Source organism: Cucumis sativus, chromosome 3 (assembly GCF_000004075.3).
Source record: "Cucumis sativus cultivar 9930 chromosome 3, Cucumber_9930_V3, whole genome shotgun sequence".
In the NCBI taxonomy this organism is placed as follows: domain Eukaryota; kingdom Viridiplantae; phylum Streptophyta; class Magnoliopsida; order Cucurbitales; family Cucurbitaceae; genus Cucumis; species Cucumis sativus.
In genome coordinates, this window is record NC_026657.2 from 15219998 (window position 1) to 15245708 (window position 25711).

Here is a 25711-nt window from a genome sequence, read left to right on the forward strand (position 1 = left end):
TATGGTTTGAAAGAAACCAAAAAGTTTTCATGATAAACCATCAACTTGGGTGGAACGTTTTGATTCTGCCCGTTTGAATGCATCTTCGTGGTGTTCTCTATCCAAAGTTTTTCAGGACTACTCATTGCAAGATATTGTGTTAAATTGGCCAGCTTTCACAACCTCCCCACCTTGAAGTCCTTGATCATCGAGACTTCCGGATCAACCCTCTACTTCAAACAGTTTTTTGCTCAATCAATCAAGGCTTATTCTTCTTTGTTCTCGGTCTGCTGCCTACGATTTATGATTTTGCTTTGGACAGATTATTTTATCATTTTATTTGGTTTTGTATTTGGGGATTTTTGTTTGAACTTGTATTGACACTTTTTGGATGTGATGAGGGCGCTAAGGGGGTGTCAACCTAGTTGAGATGCCCCGGGTGCGCTTGCAGATCCTTCCTCCCCCTTATTGCTCTTTGCATAACCCTTATGTACATTGAGCTTTGTCTCTTCATTTATATTTTTTTTGAAACGGAGACAAGAGAGTTATACAAAGAGAGCCAAAAAGAAGTAGTAAACAAAGGAGACCTAGAAGGATCAGGAGGCGCACCCGAACATCTCAACTAGGTTGACACCCCCTTAGCGCCAAACATCATATCCCGAGCACTAGCAAATAAAACTAAAAGAAACAATAATAATAGTGAGACTCGTAACCTTTTCAAAAAAAATCCAATGCCTCGTCACAAAACTATTATCGCACAATGTAATAGCTAGAGTCGGATTTTGAGGATATGAAATACCACTAGGCTCTCGTGCAGCATACGACGTGCTTCTTTGTACACCCTTAAGGTCTTTAGAAATTAATTTTTCATCTCAAAAAAGTTTTGAATGTGAGTTGAGGAAAAAAGATAAGTTCGCTCCCGTCTCCCCTCTCTCCTCCTCCTTCCTCCCTAGCAGCCAATCCCCTCTGACCACCTCCAAATCTCTCAGATTGGAGGTTTTTAGTTGCAAAATCAACCAATCTCACTTTTCATTTGGAAGGAAAATGAAAGTTGTATCATTGAAGACATGGAACCCAACATAACTCTTCACTTTCCGATGATCAACTCCAATGGACTCAGGATGCCATTGATGAACTCCTCAATTATCCAGTTGAACGCTTCTTCCAAAAGCAAGCTGACATTGATAGAGTCTGACTGAAGGTCTCTAAGTTTCAAGCAAAACTTGGATGGATCCTTAGTTGCGACTTCTAGCATTATTCATAAGGACACTCCGTCATAAGAGTCTGCTTTGGAGAAAACCAGCAAGGTTGGTGGTCCTTCTATAAGATGTTGATTAAATTTGTAGAAAAGGTGAACTACACCAACTGGTTCTCAGGCAACTCATCAAAGACCTCCCCTCAGTTTCTGGTGAACAGACCTAGTTACGTAGAGATGGTCAACTCCTATAGCTCTAACATTCCAGTATCAAGACTCGGAGAAAAGAATCCCAGCTCCTATTCAATCAAAAAGAAACCCATCAAGTTTCTCATCTTCCTTCCCCCATAAACACAAGCAATGGCTAATTAAGAATCATGAAATGGTCAAGGTAGACTTTGATAACCTATGGATAATTACATAACTTTTTGCATCAGATGATTAGAGGTTGATCAGCAAGCAGCTAGAAAAGCTTTCCCAAACCAGAATCGTTATAAATACCCTCTATACTGATAATGCGCTCATTAGTTTTGACAAAGTTTCAATCAAAGACTTCATTGGCAAGGATGGAAAATGGCAGGCCCGGGGTAACTTCCATCTCAAATTTGAAAAATGGGATCCTTTGCAACACAGTAGGGCACTTGTGATAAAAGGTTATGGGGGCTAGATCAAAATCAAGAATCTTCCATTGGATTTCTGGCAAAGAAGCACTTGTGAAGCTATAGGAGATCATTTTGGAGGTTTAATTGACATAGCCACAAAAATATTAAACCTCATTAATTGCAGCGAACCCGGATTCTGGTCAAAAAAAATATTTGTGGTTTTCTCCCTTCAAGTTGATCATAAACAATAGAAATCCCATACCAAAAGAAGGGTAACGTCTTTCTACACTATGGTGATTTTGAGTTCTTAAACCTACCTAACCCCAGCGAAGCCTCCAGCTTGCAAGATAATTCATAGACCAGTTGCGAATAAGGGAAGTTTTGTGTGATGAAGAGTTTGATCTCTCTGATTTTCCACCAGTTTTAAATGTACCTAAATTTGTATTTGCTGTACTCCCCAGGGTTAGAAGTCCATTCAACATCCAAAAGCTTTCTTCGGTCAGCTCACCGGTGCCGGAGGAGAAGACAGGCGCCTGTGTACAGATGGCTGATAATTTAATTGGGCAGGCAACTAAAAAGCCTCTGTTAAACGCCAATCCATTGCAGCACAGCTGTCTCCAAAATGATATGGAGCCCACGGGAATTATTTAAAACCTCCTTAATACAGCTGTCAATGATTCAATTAGAGAGAGAAACAAAGATAAAGCCCCCTTAATTACTACCAAGAGTAATTATGATTTACCCTCCACAGTAATTAAGGTTTCGGCTACTCCTAAACAGCAACCAATCTCATAACCATTTACTGAAATTCCTATTACATTCTGCGCCAGGGCCCACCAAGATTCTGGTATCTCCAACAAGTTTTCTTCATCCAAACACAGTAAAATTTTTCAAGCTCCGAAAATCCATAAACACTACATCAGAAAGCAAACCTCTTTCAACAACTTATGGACAGCCCTCTTAAAAGTAGAACTGAATGGTTTTTGCTCCCTCAAAGTCACAAATCTTCTGCACGGAGCCTTCCATCTCAGAAAAAAAAACCCCTGATTCCTGGAGGTGTGCAGCAACAAAATTCAGTCCTCTGATGGTTTCATAAGGTCAATATCAGCAGGCTCCCCTACCAAGTCTTTTCACGATTCCAAACTCTCCAACCCTAACACTAATGTACCTTTATTGCAAGGTTCCCCCTATCATATTATCAATTCATCTCATAAGCATCTTGTTGAGGCTATGGACTCTCCTTTTAGTGTCAATAGTGAAGATTCAGTGGGTTTCCTAAGGGATTTTGATCATAAAATTACCTAGAGATAGAAGGAGCTGACCTTACTGCACTATTTGAGGAAGCTGTCATCCCCCCTTTTAAAGTTCCCTCAAAATTGCCCAAGGACCTGCTGTCTTTAGTCAATGATTGTGGCATAATTCTGGTCTAAGGGGTCAGCTGGCTATTTTCCCTCACTCAGCCCCAGGAAGATTATTTCTTGGATTACAAGGTGCCTAAAAGATACCTACAAGAGAGCAGACCTCGAAAAATTCATAAAAAATTGCATCCCGGACACTGTCTTGACCCAAGAATCCAAAAGGGAAGCCATCAATGCAATCTTTATAAAATCTCTATGGAGCTCTAGAGATATTGGTTGGAACTTTGCGGAATCGGTAGGCTCATCAGGGGATTTTTGACTATGTGGGACAGCAGTTCAATTTCAGTTTTGAGGTAATTAAAGGGCACTTCTCCTTATCAATAAAATGTCTTTTGTTATGCAAGCAGAAATTTTCGAAGACGCTTACAAGAAGCTGAAATTACAGAATTCCAATCCGTAATCTCCCTCCTCTCATCTGAAAAAAATTTTGATTCTGAAAACCACAAAATATTCTGATTTTGGTCATGATTTGTGGGTCCCTTAACGGTGCTGATATTCTGGAAAGAAGGCTCCTAACAAGTGTTTACTGCCCTCTGTTTGTCCTTTTTGCTTGAAGGCCAATGAGACTCTACTCCATCTCTTATTTGGTATGCCCCTTCTCTTCCTTCTGCTGGTTGAAGGCCAATGAGACTTTATCCCATCTCTTTTTGCTTTGCCCCTTCTCTTCTTTCTGCTGCAACAGATTTTTCTCCATTTTCAACATTGCTTTTGCCCCGTTATGTTCTAGTACTCTCCCAAGAATCAAAGAAGAAGTTGGGCTCAAGAACTGTTTTCCAATCGGTTGAACAATTATTGATTTTTAGCAGTTTCGTGGTTTTATTTTAGTGAAGATTCAGCAAGGCTATTTGTTGTTCTCTCGGTGTTCCCTCTTCATTCATCTTAAAGCTTATTGTGGACCAGTTGTCAGCTTACTTTGGATTCCTTTTGACATCTGTTTTAATTACTTTGTACCTAGTTTACTTTCTAGATTTCATTTGTGGTTCCAGTCTAGAAGATTTTGATTAGCTCGTTGTTATTGTTGAGTTTGATTTAGTTATTATTTGTATCTGTTTTGGCCCTTTTGCCCATTGTATAACTCCCCTTCTTCCGTTAATGAATCATTTTATTAATAAAGAGACTTGTCTCCGTTTCAAAAAAAAAAAATCATCTAATCTCCCCTTCTTCCGTTAATGAATCATTTTAATTGAACTTTTTCTTACTTAAACAAAGAACATAAAGGTGCACCACTTATTTAAATTTAAATTCAATTTTCAGTTTTGCTCACCACACAATGTATTATTATGTAAAAGTTGTGAAGGGGGTCAAAGTACCTCTGCAGATTCAAAAATTTCATCCTCATTGGGAAACTGAAGAGTGATAAGACCTCCAGCTTTCCGATTTTTACCTCTACCACTTGCTTTACGCAGCACACTGACAGCATAGAAAAAACCATTTTCTTTTCTGTGGATTTTATTAAATTTTGGTGCATCCCATCCTTCTTTTTGACATAATTGATGAAGAACAGCCTTGGGAATCTTTAGTGTATCACCCTGTATTCATTTTAACCATTATTTATGAAAAACCACTTACACTAAGAAAGAATGAAAGAGTACAAAGGCATAAAGAAGATGACATAAATTGTACCATAAAAATAAAACAGCACTTCATACATTTAAACTCAAGAAAAGCAGAAATTGACAACGAACTTCATACATTAAACAAATATAACACATAAGACATTAAACAAATATAACACATAAGCATAGTAGTTTGAGCTCGAGAATCCCATAAGCACTCCAATTGCACCTTTCCAGCCTTTAGGAGTGTCTCAATGTCTTTTGGAGGATTCATACCAAAATTTACAAGCATGCTCCGATCATGCCATTCTAGCCACTCCCTGTCGAATGTATCTAATGTCATGTTTGACCGAACGCCCTGTTTCTTCCCCTTGGCACGCTGGGAATGCAAAACAGAGCCCAAAATGAAAATTTTCACAATTTTTGTCCCCAAAATGGAACTATATGATTGGAGCATTCCCATCCCCACTGGAAAAAGGAGAAACTGCGAACTGAACATGTTTCGTGCCCTAACAAGCTCGGAACAAGCTAGGAAAAATCCGTGGGGCAAGAAGACCCTATGAGCTTGACTCTAGACTGACTTTGTCAAATGTCAACGATTTTTCCATAAGCAACAAGGAAATTTAAAATGTGTACTTGTAAGGGCGGTAAAAATTATTACACCAACAAAAGCATCCAAAACAAATAACTCAAAAACATCTCCAAGGATCTTTCTTTGTTTGAAAAGTTAGTTGTTTCTCTCATCTCATATCTTCCACAAAACAGCCCTTATCATGCTTGACCTTAATAAGGAAAATCACTGATGTCTCCAGAGTCTAGGATTTGGTGTAGGCACGAACCTTAAAATGTATATTATATTACTTTTCTTCCCTACAAACTAAGCCACATAGAAGTTTTATGTTCAGATCAGTGTTTGCATCTCTCCCTAGAAGCAGAAATCCATTTGAAATTCTGAAGAATTTTCCGTCCACTTCACCGGCGTCGGAGATGAAAACGAAGGCTGGCAATCAGATTGAAGAAGCATTGAATGACCGGGCAACTGAACAGGCCCCTTTTTTTAATTTTACTAAACCCAAGTCAGACAGCTGTTGCAAAAAGGCAGTGGGGTCCACTTCTAATGATCCTGTTTTTAATATTCCAGTAGCCGAAGAGTCCTCTTTTGAATCTGTAAATGAAAGGAATAAAGGAAAAGGCGCCCACTTCAATAAATCTTTGAGTTAAAACCATTTTTGCCCAAGTTTTCCCGAAGACAACTCGGCAAATTTATTGCAAAAAACGTTCCAAAACGTTTCTGGTTTTAATAATCCAGTAGCCGAAAAGTCATCTTTTGAATCTTTAAATGAAAGGAATAAAGGAAAAGGGGCCCCACTTAAATGAACATTTGAGTTATAACGATTTTTGCCCAAGCATTTTGGAGGACAACTCAGCGGATTTATTGCAAAAAATGTTGCAAAATGTTTCAGATTTTGATTCTTCCCTTTCTGTTAGAACAGGGGGCCATCTTTCATCAGAAGTGGGTACTTTCAACCGTTCCAAGTGTGCCAAAGGCAGTAAATCCTCTCTTATTCCGAAAATTCTTAAACACTATATTCACAAGCAAACCTCCTTCAACAATGTGTGGACTGCCCTTGTAAAATCTGAATTAAATGGGGTTTGCGACCATAGAATTCCCCTTTCGGACTCTTTTCGAAATAACACCATCAAGCATTCAGTTTCTGTCAATAACCCAGATCTCTTGGAAGTTTACAGCTCTAAAATCCAAGTCCCTGAAGATTTTTCCAAGTCAGTAAATAGCCCTTCTCCTTCAAAGGGTTTCAACACTTCAAAATCCTCCACCTCCATTGCAAAGACATCTCGTCAGCAAGGCTTCTCATGCAAAGCTGACTTAAGTCCTAAAGACCATCCCGAAATTTTCTCTCCTATCAGTGTTAGCAGTGAAGAATCAGTTGATCTTAGTGAAGTTGACCCTAAATTGGATTCAGAATTCGAAGGGAGGGGCTTAATTGTTTTGTTTAATGAGGAAGGTTTTCTCCCAAATAATTTTCCACCAGATTTGCCTAAAGAGTTGATGTCAATACAGTGAATGTGGAATTATTCTGGCCTAATTTAAAAGTGTAGTCATCCCTAAAGAAAAGGTTTGCTCGTGGTTCCTATGGTAAAGTATTGCTGGCTTTTCATTGTAACAGCCAATAAGTATTTAGTTCAGAAGGCAAAAATGTTAATGTTTTGTGCAACTCATCTTTAGAAGTCTTCATTGCCAGAAACTATGGTTGCTCTTCTAATATTTCTCAAGCTTATTCTATGAGATTATCTGTTTCTTCATAAATCAAGTTATGGTTGAAAAAGGTGCTGGAATCTATTAAAGTGGCTTATGGGAGAAATATTTTGGTGTATATCTTTAGTACTTCTTCATGCATGGGGGATGAGTTTTCAATTGGAACATCAATTTGAAGATTCAACATGGTGTGTTAAGGCGTTGTATAGGATGTACAACCTTTTGCTAATGCTGATATTATGAAAGATTTTTTTGTTCCTCTTCTGGTTTTGGTCTCCTTTGGCAAGTTAGCTTTGAGTTCACCGGTTGCTTCTTTTTGCTAGTCTCTAGATCCGAATGGTTTCCTTTTGAGAAAGTTATTTTGTTATGCTTTGTGTTTAGATCTCTTAGTTTTGGTTCTGTTTCAACTTCATTTTCTCTGTTGGTTTTCGCCTTTTTAGCTTGTTCTTTACGTTTATTTTGGTCGCTTTCCCTTGTATTGGCCGAGATCATCTTTGGGCAGTTTGTTTGGTTGTTTTTGTCTTTTCTTTTTGCTATTTGTATAATTCTCTTGTACTTTGAGCATTAGCCTCACTTTTCTTTATTAATAAAGAAGCTTGTCTCCGTTTCAAAAATAGATATAGAAAGAAAAAGAGACAGCATGAAACTCGAGGAATCGTATATATATTACCTTCTTCCATATGCCATCCAACTTCTCGGAATTCTTCCCACTGGAAAGTTCTTTCATCTTTTCTTTCTTCTTTAGTTTTAGTAATTCCTGTGCTACATCTGAATTTGTTTCTACATCTTCCAAAAAAAAATTACCGATCTCCACATCTTCTGGCTCTTCTGAGTCATTCTTTCCTTGGGATGACAAAAGATCCACGGATGTCTCCTTGGGGGCTGAGCAAGCCCTCCCATCTACATCAACGATTGATTCAATTTCTTGTGTAGACATAAGATCTACAGATAACTCCTTTGAGGTTGACCAATCCTTTTCATCTACATTAGCAGATTCATTTCTATGCACTGAAATATCCAAGCTACTTCTCATGTTTGATTGATTGACCCCAACATTTCCATCTTGCATAGAACTCAGAGCTTCATCCTTCAATACATTATCCAACGCTCTTCCATACTCGAATTCAGAAGCCAGCATATCAACTGATAATCCTGCTTAGAAAATGGGTGGAGTGATCAAAGATGGAACACAAAGCAAACATATTCATACATTAAAATACAATTTTATTTGGGAATTACTCTTTTACTCCCTCAGTTTTCAGTAACAAGTGCATTTAGTCCCTGAATTTTTTTAATGGACCTTTTTGGTCCATAAGTTTTTACAAAAATGGGTTTAAAAGGTCTCTGTCATCATAGGTTTAAAAGGTCTCTCTAATAAATCAGTACTTTTTTAATTATTTTCAAACAAAATAATGAATAATAAAAAGTTATATTTTCTCTCCCTCTCCCCACTCCACCGCTTCTTCCTCTTCCCTTCACCCTTCATTTTTTGAAAAGGAGACGAACTTCTTTAATAATGATAAAATCTCAAAGTACAGGAGGTATCTACAATGAGAAAAATAAAGAAGCATTAAGCAAAAAGCCCTCGGGGATCAAAAGGTGCACCCAGACATCTCAACTAGGTTGACACCCCCTTAGCACCAAAACATCATATCCCATAACTAAGCAAAGGAAATGAAATTAGAAAGTACAAAATATGAAAGTCCAGGAAATTAACATAGGCCAAGACTCCCTTCTCCCTTCTTTGGACAGTGTAAACAATGGGGGACCAAATTAAATGGTTTCGTTAATGATATTGATCGAATCTCAATATTCCAACCTTTTCATCTTTGATTGTGTTGTTCTCATCAGGATATTCTATACGCCTTTCCATTTTAAATACTCAATCAATGCTCACATAGTGATAGTTTGGAAGAGGAGTAGCTCAAGATTCCATGAAAGTTAACATTAGGAAAAGGTATTTCAAGGTTCCATGAAGATTATTCCAAGAAGAATTGTGCTTTGAGGTCCTTTTTTCCCGATGGAGCAAAATTATAGTCATGTGCAGAAAAGTTTTGTTCAGAATTCTTTTTTCTTATTCCAATTTTGAGGGTGAAAGTATGGTTTTGAAATGACAATAGTCTAGTGAGCAACAATCAGCAACTCAGAAGATCAAGATATACTTACCTCCAGTACTGGAGTTTCTCCTTTGTAGAGAGATCTCCGTCTCTCTATCTCAAGCGCATGTGTTCTCAAGACAGTCTAACCCTTTAATTGGATTTCAATTTTTTTTCACTCCATAGAAGAAGGGAGAATGGAACAGGAAGCAGAAGTGGGTGAAGTGAGGAGAGACATTGGAGAGAGAAATATAATTTTAAATTAATATTATTGTTGTTGTTTAAAATGACGTCATCGTTAAAAGATAAATTAAATGCCTCCAAACAATGGCAGGGGCCTTCAAAACCAATTATTTTAAACTTAGGCCTTCGGCTCACCAACTTCTTAAATTGGTGTAAACAACTCATTTCAATACTAAACACTATTGAAGTTGCACATTTATCAAGTAACTGTCCTTTTCCATTTGTCTATACTTTTCACATTTACCGAGGAACTCGGTCTTCCTCTCTATAGTTTTCACATTTACTGAGGAACTTGATCTTACCATCTTAATCTACTTTTTACAATTATCGAGAAACTCCATCTTACAACTATACACCCCAAACACAAAACTTAATAACTCTTAGCATATTAACCTCACACGGTGGGCCAAACGGCCCTTAAGGACCAAAAAGGTCCATTTTAAAAACTAAGGCCTATAAAGCATAGATACTTCAAATTGTTCAAAGAGTCATATTAGATTCGTATCTGATAATGATACGTTGGAGATTTGTGTTAGATAATTGCAATGGAGTATCTAGTTTTTTTTTTTTTCTCCAAAACACACGTATCCCCTTCCAGATACGTGAAGGGGGCACGTCAATGCTAATTTTTGAAGAATTGGGTTGTGTTTTATTTCTCAGCCAACAACACACTTGGTTAGAATTTACCAAGCCCAATTTGGAAACCCAAAGGAAAATAAATAAAAACAAAAACGAAAAAGGTAGAATATGTAGGCAACAAAGAAACCCTAATCTACGTAGTATGAAACTACAATAAAGGATGACTAAACAAAGATCTTTCGACAATCACATTTTAGATGTCCCAGCTTACGACAATAGTGACTAACGATGTCCTGAGAATCAGATTTTCGAACTGTTGGAATTTATGTCCTAAAACTAGTAGATCTCGATGGAGTCATCAACTTTTAGCCTCCTCGTGGTGTTCCTTCTCCAAGGATCTCGAATTTGTCTCAATGCAAGTTCATGGGTGTTCAGCCTGATATAGTCTTTTAGTATTTTCATTTGTATTTGTATTTCTTTGTACTTCTTTTAGTTTTTCTTTTGCTTTTGGACATTACTCCTTTGTTTTGGTTTTTAGCTTGTTTGGATATGATGAGGGTGCTAAGGGGATGTTAACATAGTTGAAATATCTAAGTGCACCTCCTGAAACAACTCCAAATTAGAAATAGCAACAAACCCTAAAACACAAAAAGGGATACTTTTGAATAACTTCACATCCAAGTAGATTGCAAAGATAACAAATGCCCAGACCAACCAGAAAATGTAAATCGAGACGAATGCAACTCGCAGAGCAAAAATTGGAGTGACCATGCGCTCCCATACGCCGACCCGTGGAGACAGGATAATTCCTTTCGGCGGCGCGTGAACCTCACGAGTGGTTGTTTTTTATGAACTACTAGCACATACTAAGGCAGACAGCGGTGACAATCCTTCTAAGGTGGGGGTTGTAGACAAACAGTCACTTGAACTTGATAACCCAGACATAATCCCTAGCCCTAACCTTGTGTGAACATTTGAAACCCTAGATAGGCTGTGATACTATATTCTCTGTATTTTTGGAGAAAAGAAAATGATCTTATTATTATAAACAAGGCTAAAGGTACACATATATAGGCAACAAAGAAGCCCTAATCTAGGGAATATGAAATTACAATAAAGGACGACTATACATAAATATATTATGAACAAATATATGCCTTGCTATATCATCTTTTTGGCCTTTTATTGTGGCCTTTGTTTTGTTATTGTTTCGTTGTATTGCTTTTATTTAACCTACTATGTGGGTTTTTATTTTCGCTTATGGATGTGATGAGGGCGCGGGGTGTCAACCTAGTTGAGATGCCTAGGTGCGCCTGCTGATCCTCCCCCTCCCCTTTGATCTCTGTATGTCCCTCATGTACTTTGAGCTTTATCACTCTACTTTCATTGTTAATAATACTGAGACTCGTATCCTTTTCAAACAAATATTATAACACTTCTCATTTCTTCAATTATCTTATGGTTTCATAAGGTCAATATCTGCAGGTTCTCCTGCCAAGTATTTTCACTATACCAAACTCTCCAACCCCAACACTAATGTAACTTTATTACCCCTGTCATATTATCAATTCATTTGAGAAGCATCCTGCTGAGGCTATAGACTCTCCGTCCAGTGTCAGTAGTGAAGACTCAATGGGTTTCCTAAGGGATTTTGATCATAATATTATCTCGGAGATAGAAGGGGCTGACCTTACTACACAATTTGATGAAAGTGTGAACCCCCCTTCTAAAATTCCATAGGGAATTGCCTAAGGACCTGCTGTCTTTAGTCAATGATTGTGGCAAAATTTTGGTATAAGGAGTCAGCTCGCTATTTTCAGAATTCCAAGTACTCTCCTTCCTCTCATCTGAAAAGTTTTTTCTTCTGAAGACCACAAACGTTTATTTAAGGCCCTACGGAAGTCACATATCCCCCAGAGAGTTAATATTCTGATTTGGGTCATGAATTTTGGGTCCCTTAACAGTGCTGATATTCAAAAAAAGAAGGCTCCCAACAAGTGTTTACTGCCCTCGTTTTGTCCTCTTTGCTTGACGGCCAATGAGACTATACACCATCTCCTTTTTGTTATGCCCCTTCTCTTCCTTATGCTGGAATAGATTCTTCTAAATTTTCTTTTTCTTGAAAAGGAGACAAGCTTCAATATTATTAAAAACTCAAGGTACAAGAGAGTTATACATTATTGAGGGTAATGGAGAAGCCTAGAAATGGGAGAAACAAAAAGAGGATCGGTAGGTGCACCCGGATATCTCAACTAGATTGACACTCCCTTAGCACCATTTTCAATATTGCTTGGGTTTTTATGGCTCCCTTTTTCAGAATAACCGTTATATACCGAAAAGATAAAAATGGACTACCTTTCCAGTTTGAATCTGCACAAACAGAGACACAAAACTTAAAGAGTAAACACCATCCATGGAAGCAAGCTAGTCATGATTCAAAGTTAAACTATACACACCGAGTCCTGGGGATCGAATCATTCATTTGAAATGGATTCTGAAGTTTCAGCAACTTTCTTATTTTCAAGTGATTCCCTCAGAGTTTTCACTTCATTTCCAAATTCAAGCAGCCTACTATCCAACAAACTAACCTGCTGCAGATGAGCATGAAATATGTCAACAAACTTGTCTTCCAAGGCTTTGAACTTCTCAATAATTAAGCGGCTTAGTCTATCTTCCTCTGCATGCTTCAAACGTATCCTTTCCAGTTCCATGGTGCTCAGAACAAGACCACCAGAACCAGCAACATCTTTGTAGAGTGGTTCATCAGATTGTGAGCATTGGGTCCTATAGTCTGCAAATGCTTTGTTTGTTTCCCTCAATGCCTTTCTGTAGCCGTCCAATAGATTTCCCATAACATAGAGCTCGCGCTCAAGCCGGTAAATATCAGATTGCATCTTCTGTTGCTCCTCAAACTTTGTCTTTCTCAAATGTTCAATAAAGGTCTCTCTCTGCTGCAGCTCATGAAGCAAGTATTGCTGATTCATAGTGGCCTGCTGATGAACCTGTTCTTTCTCTGCGTACATTATCCTTGCTGTATTAAGCCACTGTTGTACGTTATCCATACACTTATCATAGTCAAGAGGACCTTCGCTCCTTAACCTCTTGTTCCCGCCATTAAGAGATTGAGTTGGGTTGTCGATATCAGGGTCAGCCACTCTCTTTTTGTTACTAACAAAAGGCATACATCCACCAGAACTCATTCGGTTATCATCTCTGGGAGGTGGAAGAAATTCAACAGAAGAATGACCAGGTAAGTCAAAATCTGAGTTAAAGTTAATTGGCTCAGTCATTTCTTGAATAAATTGGCTAGGAGGAAACCCATCAATGGCATTGCTCCTTGGCAACAGGCGAAACTCTTCTTCCTCCTCCTCGGCTCTCCCAGTTGGCCCATTCAATTTTTAGAAAGAAAGCTCCCTTTGTTCCTCGGCTCTCCCAGTTGGCCCATCCATTTTTTAGAAAGAAAGAATTGGAGCTTCATTCACCATTCAGTGTAAGCAGCAAAGATTTCGAAGGTTCTCCGATTGATCATGAAATGTTCACACACGAAGATATTAAAGGCACAGACTTTCAGGCTCTAGTCACTTTTCCGTTCAATAATCGGTTGCAATGGACTTTTGTATAGCGAAACTTGTGTGGTTTGAAGGTCGCAAATAAAGAGATTGGCTTTCAAGTCTCTTAAAACACTTAATTCAGAACTAGCACTCTCACAAGAATCAAAAAAGAAGTTGGGCTCCAGAACTGTTTCCAACCAGTTGAACAATTTCTTATTTTTAGCAGTTTTTGTGGTTTTATCTTAGTGAAGTTTCAGCAAGGCTGTTCGTTGTTCTCTTGGTGTTCCCTCTTCACTCATCTCAAAACTTATTGTGGGCATTTGGTCATCTTACTTTGGATTCCTTTTGACATCTGGTTTAATTAATTACTTTCTACCTAGTTTACATTCTATATTTTATTTGTGCTTCCAGAATAGAGGATTTTGTTTAGCTCGTTGTTATTTTTTATTTTGATTTAGCTATTGTTTGTATCTATTTCGGCCCTTTAGATCTCTGTATAACTCTCTTGTACTTTGAGCATTAGTCTCTCTTATTATTATTATTATTAATAGACTTGTCTCCGTTTCAAAAAAGAATACTTCTCATTTCTTCAACCAAGCCCCTTCGTTTGCCCTCCCAGCCTACCGTCAACCAAACTTGCACCTTGTTTTTGCCTTTGCCTTTGTCGTCGCTGGTCAGTTTCAATCCATGCTGTTATTTTTTTCACTCTTTTTTTCCACTGTCTTAAAACCTGATTTAATTTCAACTTAAATTCTTAGGTAGGTAGTTAGGTAAGAACTAAGATGGCATCTTCATCCTTAAGTCAAGACCAATCAACCAAACATCGAACCCTTACCTAAACTCAACCTCTTTCATTGTTGAAGATTATACACTTCATTGTTGAAGATTATACAAAACTCCTTTGGCAATATGTGACCAATATTCATAAATGTAATATGTACTTGGTGAATTACATTTAGTATCTTTATGTTGTTCATTTGAAATTTTTTTCTTTTTGGTGGATTACATTTGGTTAGTAATTATTATCTTCATGTAAATTTATATAAATTTAAAATAGATCAAAATATATATTTTAAAGACAATGTATTCACGCGTATCTGTATCATAACTTTTCAGAAAGTTGTGTATCGATGTATCCTATCGTATCTATATCTCATATTTATATCCGTGTTTGTGCTTCATACTAAGGGACTAAATGCGCTTATTACTCAAAATTGAGAACTAAAAAGATAATTTTACCTTTTCATTTTCTTATGTAGCAAAACTTTCATTAAGATGGGAGAAGTAGAGATGAACCAACACGCAAATCAAATATTACCTTGAGCTAACAACTCCTGTTTAAGCTTGCGAATGATGTTGCCAGCAGTCTCTTGTCTTTTCTTGTCCCCTTCTTCCTTTGCTTTTGCAGCGTCCAACCGTGCAGCATAATACTCTTCCGCAATAACATCATAGGACCTTGCTTGCGAAGCCTATCTTAATAAATAAAATAGTAGTGTTATTTTAAAACTAACAGAAAATAAAAGCAAAAGAAAAAGGTGAAGAAGAAATATTTATTAGATTGTCCTAATTCAAGAACAAAAAGAAACTAAGTTGAAACAAACTAATATAGCCTGGCCTTTGATGAATGAAATGTTTTTCCTCTCCTTCTCATGAAGATAAAATAATCCATATTTTAATAAGAATTAAATCAATTCTCTTTCACAAAGTTTTGGGAAAATGTTTGTCGGACGCACAATGGAAAGCTAAAATTTAGCCATTTTTAGGTAAAGCAGCAACTTTCAAGTTGTCTTTAGTAAATCCAATCATGTGTCTCGTGTCTTCTCTGACTGAAAACCCAAAGCAGGATGTCCTATAAAATAGTTTTCTTTCAAGAATCGGCTTTTGTTTTTCAGGCCAGCAGATTGAATTGACATTATTTGGGTAGTAACGAAGCAGTGAGTGAGATGAAAAGGAAAGAAAGTGGTGATCTTTAAGCTTGAAACAAAGAAGATTATTTCCTTTTGAAAAGGAAACGAACTTTTCATTAAGGGAATGAAAAAAGGCTAATGCTAAAAAATACAAAAAGAGTATACTGCTCAAAGTACAATGAAAGAGAATAAGCAAAATAAAGCAAATACAACCAAATAAAGCCTACAACCAAACTCATCCAAAAAAGTTAAGCAAATATATTCAAATACAACCCAAAAAAGAAAAAGATTGCTCTTAACGGAGACCACTGAGTCTGAAACCATATGAACAAACAATCCATTTGCAAAAACTGTCTTGATTTCAAAACCTCTAACTTTGTAATCCTTAATGTAGCCATACTTTAAAAAGGAACTCCAACCAAGTATAATAAGACCAATAGGAGTTTTTCTTTAATTTTTCTAAATTATAAGAAAAATAATAATAATCTTGCTGAAGCACAAAGAGAATATAAGATCAATAAAGAGACCAAAATATCGTCACATGATCTCTCCCCTCTAAAAATCCTATTATTTCTCTTTCTCACACCCAAAGACCCACAAGATAGCACAATCCCCATCCTGTCACTTTTTCTCACAAAATTAAAAAGATATGAACTTGTTGCTTGGAGAGAGTCCTGTTAAGAAAGTACCTTCTTCGAAGAACCTTCATCAGCCATGTTATCTTCCCAGATTCCATAGTCATCCTAATAAAAATACAGAACTCAAAATGTCATTGTCATTGCTATTGGGAAAAATAATAATTTCATTATAAAAAGTGAATAATAACATCGATGTTTTCAATCATCTTACTATTTCTCTTACAACAATGTGCGAAAAAAATGAGAGCGGTTCAAAAAAGTATAGTTTTTTTTTTAAAGGAGACAGCCTCTTTATTAATATATCAGAAGTTCATAGCACAAGAGGATTATACAATGAGTAGACTACAGGCGAGAAGAGAGGAGACTATGAAAAAAGTGTCGTGGTTTTTTTTTCTTTGAAAGAAGACCGGCCCTAACTAGGTTGACACCCCTAGCGCTCTCATCATGTCTAGAACACTAATAAATAACGGACTACAGTCAAATACAAAACCAAAGCAAGCCTTTCCCCATAGGCTAATTACATTCTAATAATCATAATAGAAACCTCTATTAATAATGTAAAACTCAAAGTACAAAAGAATTATACAATCGCAGCTACAAATCCTGTCCAAGAATGAAACTTAAACAGAAACAAAGTAGAACAAGAAGTAGATGGTCTTCAGCAACTTCTTCGAGCTTGAGGATAATGGCCTGCTAAACAAAGACAGAGATCTGAAAAAAGAACCAAAATGGCTAAAGACAACAGTTGTAAGCGCTATCAAGCTTGTGGAATGAAGGCCAGTCAATTTAAGCATGGGTCCCAAATAGAGTAATCATGAAATTCCTTGTTCAAAGTGCACCAACAAGCTGCATTTCTTTTAGCAATGTCCATTCATTCAGACCAGCCTATTGCCTTGACATGGAAAATTCGTTGATTGCTTTCAGACCAAAGTCCCGCGAATATGGCTTTAGTCATGTTTTCCCAAATAATTATCAGCCTCTTCTTCAAAATCGGGCCCCTAAGTAACTGAATAACATTTGAGTTGAATGAGCCGTCAAAAACCCAACAACTCCAAATAGAGAGAACAAGTTCCCTCAACAATTAGCTGAATATGAACAACTAACAAACAAATGCAGCAAATCTTCCCCTTCATACAAAGAGGGCAAACTGAGGGCGAAAGGCCGCTGTTGGGGAGTTTTCCTCATAACCGAGGTGCAGTTCAGAAGGCCGAATAACATAATCCAAATGAGGGTGTTAACTCTCCTTGGACTACTAGATTTCCACAAAGCTTTGTAAATCCCTTTATCCAACAGAGATGAGAGAGACAGGTGAGCCAAGAGGGATTTAACTTAAAAGTTGTCGGATGGATCTAAGGCCCAATATCTTCTGTCAGCCGAATCTACCAGCCTCTTATGTGAGAGTAGGTGAAACAAAGATTGGAAGTCTGAAATTTCATCTTCTTTAAGAAGTCTTCAAAAGACAATAGACCAAGATGAAATGGAGTGGTCCCAATGTGCAGCAACGGAATCACTTGGCAGCAAGGCAATTCTAAATAACTTTGAGAATCGAAGATTAAGGAGAATATCTTCAACCCACAAATCAGACCAAAAAGCAATTCTATTGCCGTTTCCAAGCTTGAACAAGGCCAAGGCTTTCACCTTCCTCCAAGCTCTTGAAATACTAATCCATGGACTCTTCAAGCTACTACTGGATTTGCCCACCGTGTGCCAATCAAAGGGTTCTTTGCCATGGATACTAATTATTACTTGCTTCCATAATGAATTTTTCCTCCTCTATGAATCTCCACGTTGGAATTTTAAGCAAAATATAAATAAATGCAAAATAAACTAAATTATATCTCAAATTCCCACTCACATGTTAGAACCAAATAAGCAATAAATCATAAAAGTAAAAATTATAAAGCAAAAGGAAAAAGGAGAACAACAAAAATTATATTGGTTCACTGCAAACTCGGGACTACGTCCAGCCGTCTGCAACGGCAGGTTTTACTATAATGGAGATTGAAAAGACACCCAAATCCACACTACAAATTCCAATCCACTCTGTTAAAGGCCTTTTCAAGGTCTAATTTAAACATCCATCTTTTCTTTTTTCGGATTCTATAGTCCTAGACAGTTTCATTTGCTATTAAACTAGGATCCAAGATTTGGCGCTCTTCCAGAAAGCCACATTGTAATGGAGCAGTAATACTTGGAATTACTTTCTTTAATCTTTCTGCGAGAACCTTTGCAAACAAGTTATAAATTAATGTTGAAACTGATCACAAAGGGGGCAGGCATGAGGTGAGAGGGCATGGGAGGAAAGCTTTCTTTGAAGTACTGAGGCATAGTTAAAATTTCTTAACAGCATAATCCATATGGACATTTATCCTTCTTGGACTGTTAGATTTCCAAAGCCTTTTGTACAAAGAAATTTCCAAAGGAGAAGATGTCGAAAGATGCTTAACCAGTGATTTTCCCGAGAAGGAACCTGAGGTTTCAAGGGACCCAAACCCTTGATCCGGAAAGAAGGCTGGCTGTGAAGAAGAAGCCAACTTAATACTGTCATTATCATACTACCAATTTATATGGTTTTTAAAAAAAAACAAGAGACAAGCTTCTTCCTTAATACAGACTCAAAGTACAACAGAATTATACAATGAGAATAACAGATATGCCAAACAAGTAGAGAAAGAGAGAGAATCGGAAGGAACACTCGAACATCTCAGCTAGATTAAGACCCCCTCCTAGTGTCATGGTCATACTTGTCCAGGGCGTTGTTTGCCTATGGTCGTATGTCCAAATAACCCCGATTTATCTTATCTTTATGTCTTATGTTTACTTTAGCTCGTTGCTTTCCTTTTTATGTAATAAATCTATAGTGTGACATTTTGGCTTTTTCATATGCAAGTTTACCAAAGCTGAAAAAGTCCAAAATGTACTATAGGGGAGGCATGGTAGTTGAATCCCCGTCCAAGCATTACCGCACTCTTTGCAAGCAAACTTTTTCCCTTGCAACTGACAGTCTTCATTGCGTCCAAACTTTTTCCCAGACTTGTCTTTGTTTCAAAAAGAACAACTTAAGGGTCAAGAGTGGAGGAAATCCTTTCCAGAAAATAAATTACATGACTAGTGCTTTCCAATTATTGATAATCATTAAAGGGTGTTTGGACAAGGAGTGGAATAGTGGGGAGTAAAGAGTTATAAAGTCTAGGAAGTTGTGAACTCCCAGGGCCTACAGTGTAAAGAGTTGATAAGGTATAAAATTGATGTTTTTTAGTAGTGGGATCCACGAACTCCTTGGGCCAAACAAAGAGTAACTCCATACTTTCCTACTTCTACTTCCAAAATCCTTGGGCAAACACACCCTAAGATGTTATAGTTACAAGAATTTAGGAGCGTAAAGGCCCACCAAAAACTTTGTAAAATTACAAAAGAAATCAAATTGAGGAGGTATATTGAAAAGATGTGTTGTTCCATTTAGTCTGTAAGTGCCACAAAAGATGTGTTGTTCCATTTAGTCTGTAAGTCCTTGGGGGAGAAACAACACCAAACCCAACTTCTTAAAAATAAAATTCCAGTCCTTATAAGCAAAATAGGAGTGAAGAAACAAGTGGTCTGAGTCTTCTATCTCTCTCAAACACAATCTACAACCAGTTGGGGATAGCGCGCAATCTCAAAACTTATTTTGGATCATACCATCCGTGTTATGGCTTCTAAAACAAATGGACCAGAGAAGGACTAACTTTTTTTAGAACCCATTCCATGCATTAGAGTTCAACATATACAGGCATACATGGAAGCTCTAAACTAAGAATGGTAAAATTACAATCAATGACATAAGACGAGCTCCTATATTTCCATGCATACTATAAATGAAGAAGATCTAGATCATTTGATGTGGAGCTAGCAGTTCACTTGTTCCCTTTGGAATCAATGTTTTGGCTTGTTTGCATCACTTTGATGCATAACAAAAACTATCACTCAATGATTATGAAAATCCTTATGAACTAGATAGTGCGTAGAGCATTGTGGTAGAATTTTTCTCTCTATTCTATGGGGGGTTTGACTAAAGAGTAGTAGCATTTTTAAAGGGTTTGAGAGTTCTTTGAAGGAGGTGTGGGAATGACTAATGAGTGAGGTCTAATCCTCTTCTATATAGGTGTTTGTTGATACAGCTTTGTGTAATTACCTTTAAAAATACAACTGATCCTAAAAAGTCAATTGATCCGTATAAATAGTGAAAGGGAGGACTCTCTTCAAACCCCTAAAGAAAATTCTGGCCACAGTTTTGTATAGTCCGTACGGAGGCTTATGGAACTGAAGTCACCAACTCTCCTATATAATCGGCAAAGAAACTACAAACCAGTGGAGGAAAAGGTGACAGAGTAGTTAGCAAAATATTTCTTTGGTATTAACGTCATCAGATCAATAAATTTGAGCTGCAAATAGTAGAGTAGATGTAAGCATTAATGAAACTTCTTGTCGCACCTCTTCTTGCTGCTCTACATACTGTTTGATCCATTCAGCTTGGGATGATTGGAACCGATCTAGCTTATCATCATCTTTACCCCTACTCAATATAATAGGAACATCTTTGTTTCCATCTTCATCTTTGGAAGATTGGACTACCATTGAAGGACAGTCTTTTTGTGCAGTCTGTAGTATACGAACAGAACCACCTGAAAATAATATTGCAGGACAATAGCATCAAGCATCGTAAATTGTTTGCATTAACTGTATGTAAATAAACTTGAAAATGTAAACAGACACCATTCAACAATACCAATATATAAAACATAACATACCTACATGTGTATGCAAAGAAGTTCCACTTGAAAATTTCAATGGAAGCTCGCTACTAGGCAAGTTCAAGCATAACCAATCAAGAGCAGCTTCAAATGTAGCACCATCCTACTCGAGACAAGAAAATTATGCCATTTGTTGAGATATGTATGGTCAAGGATAATGTTAAGGAACTCTAAATTTTTCAGGAACAGAACCGAGAGCATAATCAATATCAAGCTATCAAAACAGTTACAATTAGATGTCAAATAAAAACTGAATATAGTAAATGAATACTAAAACAAAACAATTTCAGAAAACTGGCAGCACATAGAATTTATTTTAGTCAAAGGTTTCAGATAGAAAGTTTTCAATTGGCACATAAAGATGTTGGGCCGAGTTACAAAAGAGATTAGATTTAATTTCAAGTCTTATAGGACACTCAAAGCCTTAACACTAGAGAAAAGAGTTCAAACTTTATCAACCCCTAAGGGACGAGGAAAATTCCAATACAAAGTAATTCTTAGAACTCAAGGACACAGTTGTACAATCTATAAAACAGAAGCAATTCAAATAAGGTCATAATACAAAGTAATTCTTATTTTATGCTAGTCAGAGATGTCCCTAGAATATCCACCATTTATGTTTATGCTCTTTTACTCCATGAATCTCCTACCTACAGAATCTAAACAAATAAGCATCATTCAGCTTGCAGCCAACGGAATATAAAGGAAAAGAGAATGATCCTATAAGTCTCTCGCATTGAAAGAACCTAATAACATGCTAAAATATCATGCTATGTTTGATAAACTCAATTAAGGCGTACTTAAATTATTTGTTGATTGTAACTTTGAGTTAACAACGTAAAATCAATGAAGAACATGCAATTGCAAGGAGACCATACAAGTCATCGGCTCGGTTATCCAACCTATTCCACAAAAATGGATAAAGAAAACACAAGTGCTTTTGCCAAAATGCCAATAAAAAAAAATTCCATTCAGGCATAATTCCATTTCATTCCAATTCTAAAATTCGTTAAACAAAATAACCAATTGGTAAAACAATCCATCAACGCTTCCTTCGTTCTGCATTATTCTTCAATTTTCTAACCCAACATGATGTTATTTTAATCAGGAACCTAATTAACCAGATTGAAACCGCCTAGAAAACTAAAGAAATAGTAATTACAAGTCTAAAACACTAAAATGTTACTTTTAACAAAATTTTAAAAAAAGGAAAAAAAAAAAAAGAACATTGAAAAGCAAGTTACCCCGATAGCGGAGAGTGCCAGTTCAATTTGATCATTGGTAAAACCTTCGCATGAGAGCTTCTCGTAAACGGCTTTAAGCTTCTTGACCTTCTGGACCTTTGAGAGCGAATCATCTGCGGGAGTGACCGATGGAGTGGAGCGGCCGGAGCTCAGAAGGAGACGACGGAGACGAGTCTCGTTTTCGGCGGAGATATTGAGCTTTGGACCGGAGGAAGAAGGACGAGCATCGGAGGTGGAGGGAGTGGAATTGGATTTTCGGTTGTTTTGCTTCTGCTTGGGTTGCTGCTGTTGCTTCTTCCTTGGAGCCATTGTACACGGAGCCAGAGATCCCAATAGAAACAAATAATGAGTAATATAAACGCTTATACGTTTGTTTCCGTTTCTCTCTACTTTAACTTCTATTTCCTTTGGAATATTATCTTTTTGTCACAGTATTTGAAAATGCTGCGTTTGATTTGAATTTAGGGAAATTGTTTTAAATGTGAAAATTTTCTTTAAAAAAATAGGGTAAAATATCAACGGCTAAAGTGTGTTAGATACTATGTGTACACTCGTACAAGCATATAGAAATCTATGTCATTGTGTTTATATTAGTTTTCTCCTTTGAAACAATTTTGATTTCAAAATCAATTTTAAAAAAATTAAGAAGTTAAACTATAAAATTAATGGAAATGGTGATGGAAAATAGTGAAACATAATTAGGGTTCATGTGTGTGTGTATAGCAAGATGAGGTTAAAATATTGTAAAATGGTAAAAACACAAAACTAATTGCAAACTTTACCTTTAACCCATTAAAAAATGTTCAAGAAGCCCCTTAAAAGTCACCCAAACAAAATGTTGAAAGCTTGCTTAAATATACTTATATACAATGATAGAAATTGATACGAGGAATGTACTTGTTTGATACTTTATTTATGTAAGGTACTTGCTTAGTTATAGATTTAGTGTTTGTATATACATCTTAACCACGTTGATAATAATTTTATAAACTAAGTTAATTTTAGTAATGTTATATACTTTCATATGTTTAATTTAAATTTAAAAAATTAAAGTGTTTGACAATCACTCAAAATGAACTTTGAAAAAATCAGTTTATAAAATAAATAGGATTGTGATAAGTAATTGAAATCAACTTTTAGAAAATTAATTTTAAGTGCGTAGAGGGTTAATTTTTCCCTAATTTGTATGAAAAACTTAGTAGAGGCTTAATTTTTCCCTAATTTGTATGAGAAACTTTGATGTCGGTAAAAACACTTTTAGTTTAGCTATAACAAACAAAACAAACTGATATATAATAATTTGAAAGACCCTTTTTTATTATTTGACTCGTATAGAGTTTGATACAACACGCGATTATTATTTCTAATAGATGTAGATAAAAAAGCCCATTGTTGATTTATTATTATTAATTATTATTATTTTAACTCTATTGGCTGCTATCACTAAACATGTAGGAGTGCTCATCAGTTCATCCCTTTTAACACTAACTTATGAGTTCTCATCACTCTTGAAACTCTTGTGTTCATTTGAAAATATAAATAAACTAATGATATACTCTATTGATAATATAAGAGATAAAATGATAAATTAAGAGTGATAAGACTTCTTTTACTATCTCTTAAGGATAAATTTTATCTTTTTATATCGATAATAATACAAGGGTTAAATTTTAATCACTCTATACCACTTATAACATAAGTGATCAACTTCTATAATTTTATATCAATAACAAAATTATCACTTTTTGTGGATGATTAAATGGTAAAAGTTTTACCAACTATTCCTATATCATTGGTTTTATTTCTATCTTATATAGACGTGGATAGAATTATACAGTTTAGGATGGATATGATGATAAACAATGATAAAAATATATAAAACTAAAGTATCAGTTATGGAATTAAAATTATATGACTAATTGTTCATAGAAATGTTTCATTGATAGAATATGATAGAATTATATTTTCGATTTAATAATTATCTGACATCAAGCTACTCAAGATCTATTAGGTGTCTCATGTATCAAAACAAGGTTACATGATTTAGTCATAAAAAATATAACTCAATTGACACTTATATGTACCGAAAATCAGAAGGTTCTGGCTTCAAATCCCTCACCGTCAACTAGTACTAAAAAAAATTGTTCAATCTCATTTGAAGAAAAAGAAGAAGAAGAAGAAGAAAGAAGTTGCTAGAGGCACAATTTTTTTACGGTGACAATATTGTTAATCATTGGTAGACCATGTTTGAAAATGTTATAGAGCTCTCAGTTAATGTCCTACAAACTTTGATAGAGGTATACAAGAATTTTCACTTATTACGACTGTTATTATTATTTTTTGTTATTTCAACTTTATTAACAAATAAAAGTCTATCAAAAACAGAAGTGACATAATGAATAAATATATTAATCACTATCTATTTTTTTATAATAAAATTGATAAAACTTTTATTGCTATCCTGTTGTTGTTTGTACATTGATAATAGCCATTAATTTGATTATATTAGCTATTATCACTAAATTATGTCATTGATTTTTAATTCTACTATGCTAATATACTTATTTTTCTTATAAACTTTGATAGAAGTATAAAAGAGTCCATTAATATACTAAAAATTTATTTTATACTTATTTTTCTTATAAACTTTGATAGAAGTATAAAAGAGTCCATTAATATACTAAAAAATTATTTTATACTTATTTTTCTTATAAACTTTGATAGAAGTATAAAAGAGTCCATTGTTATACTAAAAGATTATTTTAAAAGTACATGAAACTATGAAACTATGAATACTCTTTTTATAAAAGCAGGTTAATAGACCATCAATAATATAAGTCATATTAGTAGGGTTCAAACTATAGGTTTATATGATCTTCTCCAAAAGAGTAAAACAAAATATTATCATAAAATACGACCACAGTGGGAGTCGAACCCACGACCTTTTGATCCGAAGTCAAACGCGCTAATCCACTGCGCTATGCGGTCCTTTTGATAAATTTACGAACTGTTATTTTATTCTTTGCTAACAAAAAAAAAAGATGTGAAAAAAATGAATAACAATTGATGACGTGAGTACAACATGGTCCTTTCCTTTCATCTTTTTCGTTTTTGTTATTTCAACATAGCAATCTTTAAATATTAAAAATATACATATTTTATTTTATTTTTCGAACCATTGAAACTTCTTTTTCTTTTTAATCTACTAGCAATCAAACATGTGCTATATAAAAGTTAAATATTGAAGTTTTAATTTTAATTTTCTATTTGAGTAACCCAGAATCTTATTTTTATTTAAAATTGTATTTTCTTAACTTCAAACTTTGTTGCAAAAAAAAAAAAAAGTTCTATATGAAGATTGAAAACCCTAAAATTAAATGTTATTACTTGCCTTAAACATGCAAATCAACAAAACAATGGATATGTACGACAAAATTAAAAACACACACACACACAATTACTAAATTGAATTCATTTCAATGGATTTATATTTACAAAATTGAAAACCGATTTTAAAAACAATTAAAATCAAATATCTTTTCAATCTGTTAATGTAAGGGTGAATGGTTTCTTTTGAAGAACAAATTTAACGGAATAAATAGTTAATCTAGAAGTCCTTTAAAAAAATCAAATAGAAA

The 25711-nt window shown here is 35.6% G+C and overlaps 1 protein-coding gene and 1 non-coding gene across 5 annotated transcripts in view; both read right to left on the reverse strand.

Annotated features, from left to right (window-relative positions):
- The window catches only part of LOC101210286 (DExH-box ATP-dependent RNA helicase DExH7, chloroplastic), a 90552-nt gene extending 68094 nt beyond the window's left edge, over nucleotides 1–22458 (reverse strand). For 2 of the 4 annotated variants that reach the window (XM_011652985.2, XM_031882242.1), the window contains exons 1-7: nucleotides 22074–22456; nucleotides 20827–20932; nucleotides 20510–20700; nucleotides 16091–16144; nucleotides 14813–14963; nucleotides 7696–8177; nucleotides 4505–4723 (exon numbers count right to left, since the gene is read on the reverse strand). In XM_011652985.2, the coding sequence (XP_011651287.1) occupies nucleotides 4505–4723; nucleotides 7696–8177; nucleotides 14813–14963; nucleotides 16091–16144; nucleotides 20510–20700; nucleotides 20827–20932; nucleotides 22074–22382 (1512 nt within the window). In that variant the 5' untranslated portion in view covers nucleotides 22383–22456. Of the gene's footprint in view, nucleotides 1–4504; nucleotides 4724–7695; nucleotides 8178–14812; nucleotides 14964–16090; nucleotides 16145–20509; nucleotides 20701–20826; nucleotides 20933–22073 lie in introns of all 4 variants that reach the window. The other 2 variants (XM_031882243.1, XM_031882244.1) reach the window with 2 other exon arrangements.
- Nucleotides 22459–24987: 2529 nt separating this feature from the next.
- TRNAR-UCG lies at nucleotides 24988–25061 on the reverse strand. The gene has a single exon. It is a non-coding gene; the product is annotated as a tRNA-Arg (tRNA).
- Nucleotides 25062–25711: the final 650 nt, after the last annotated feature.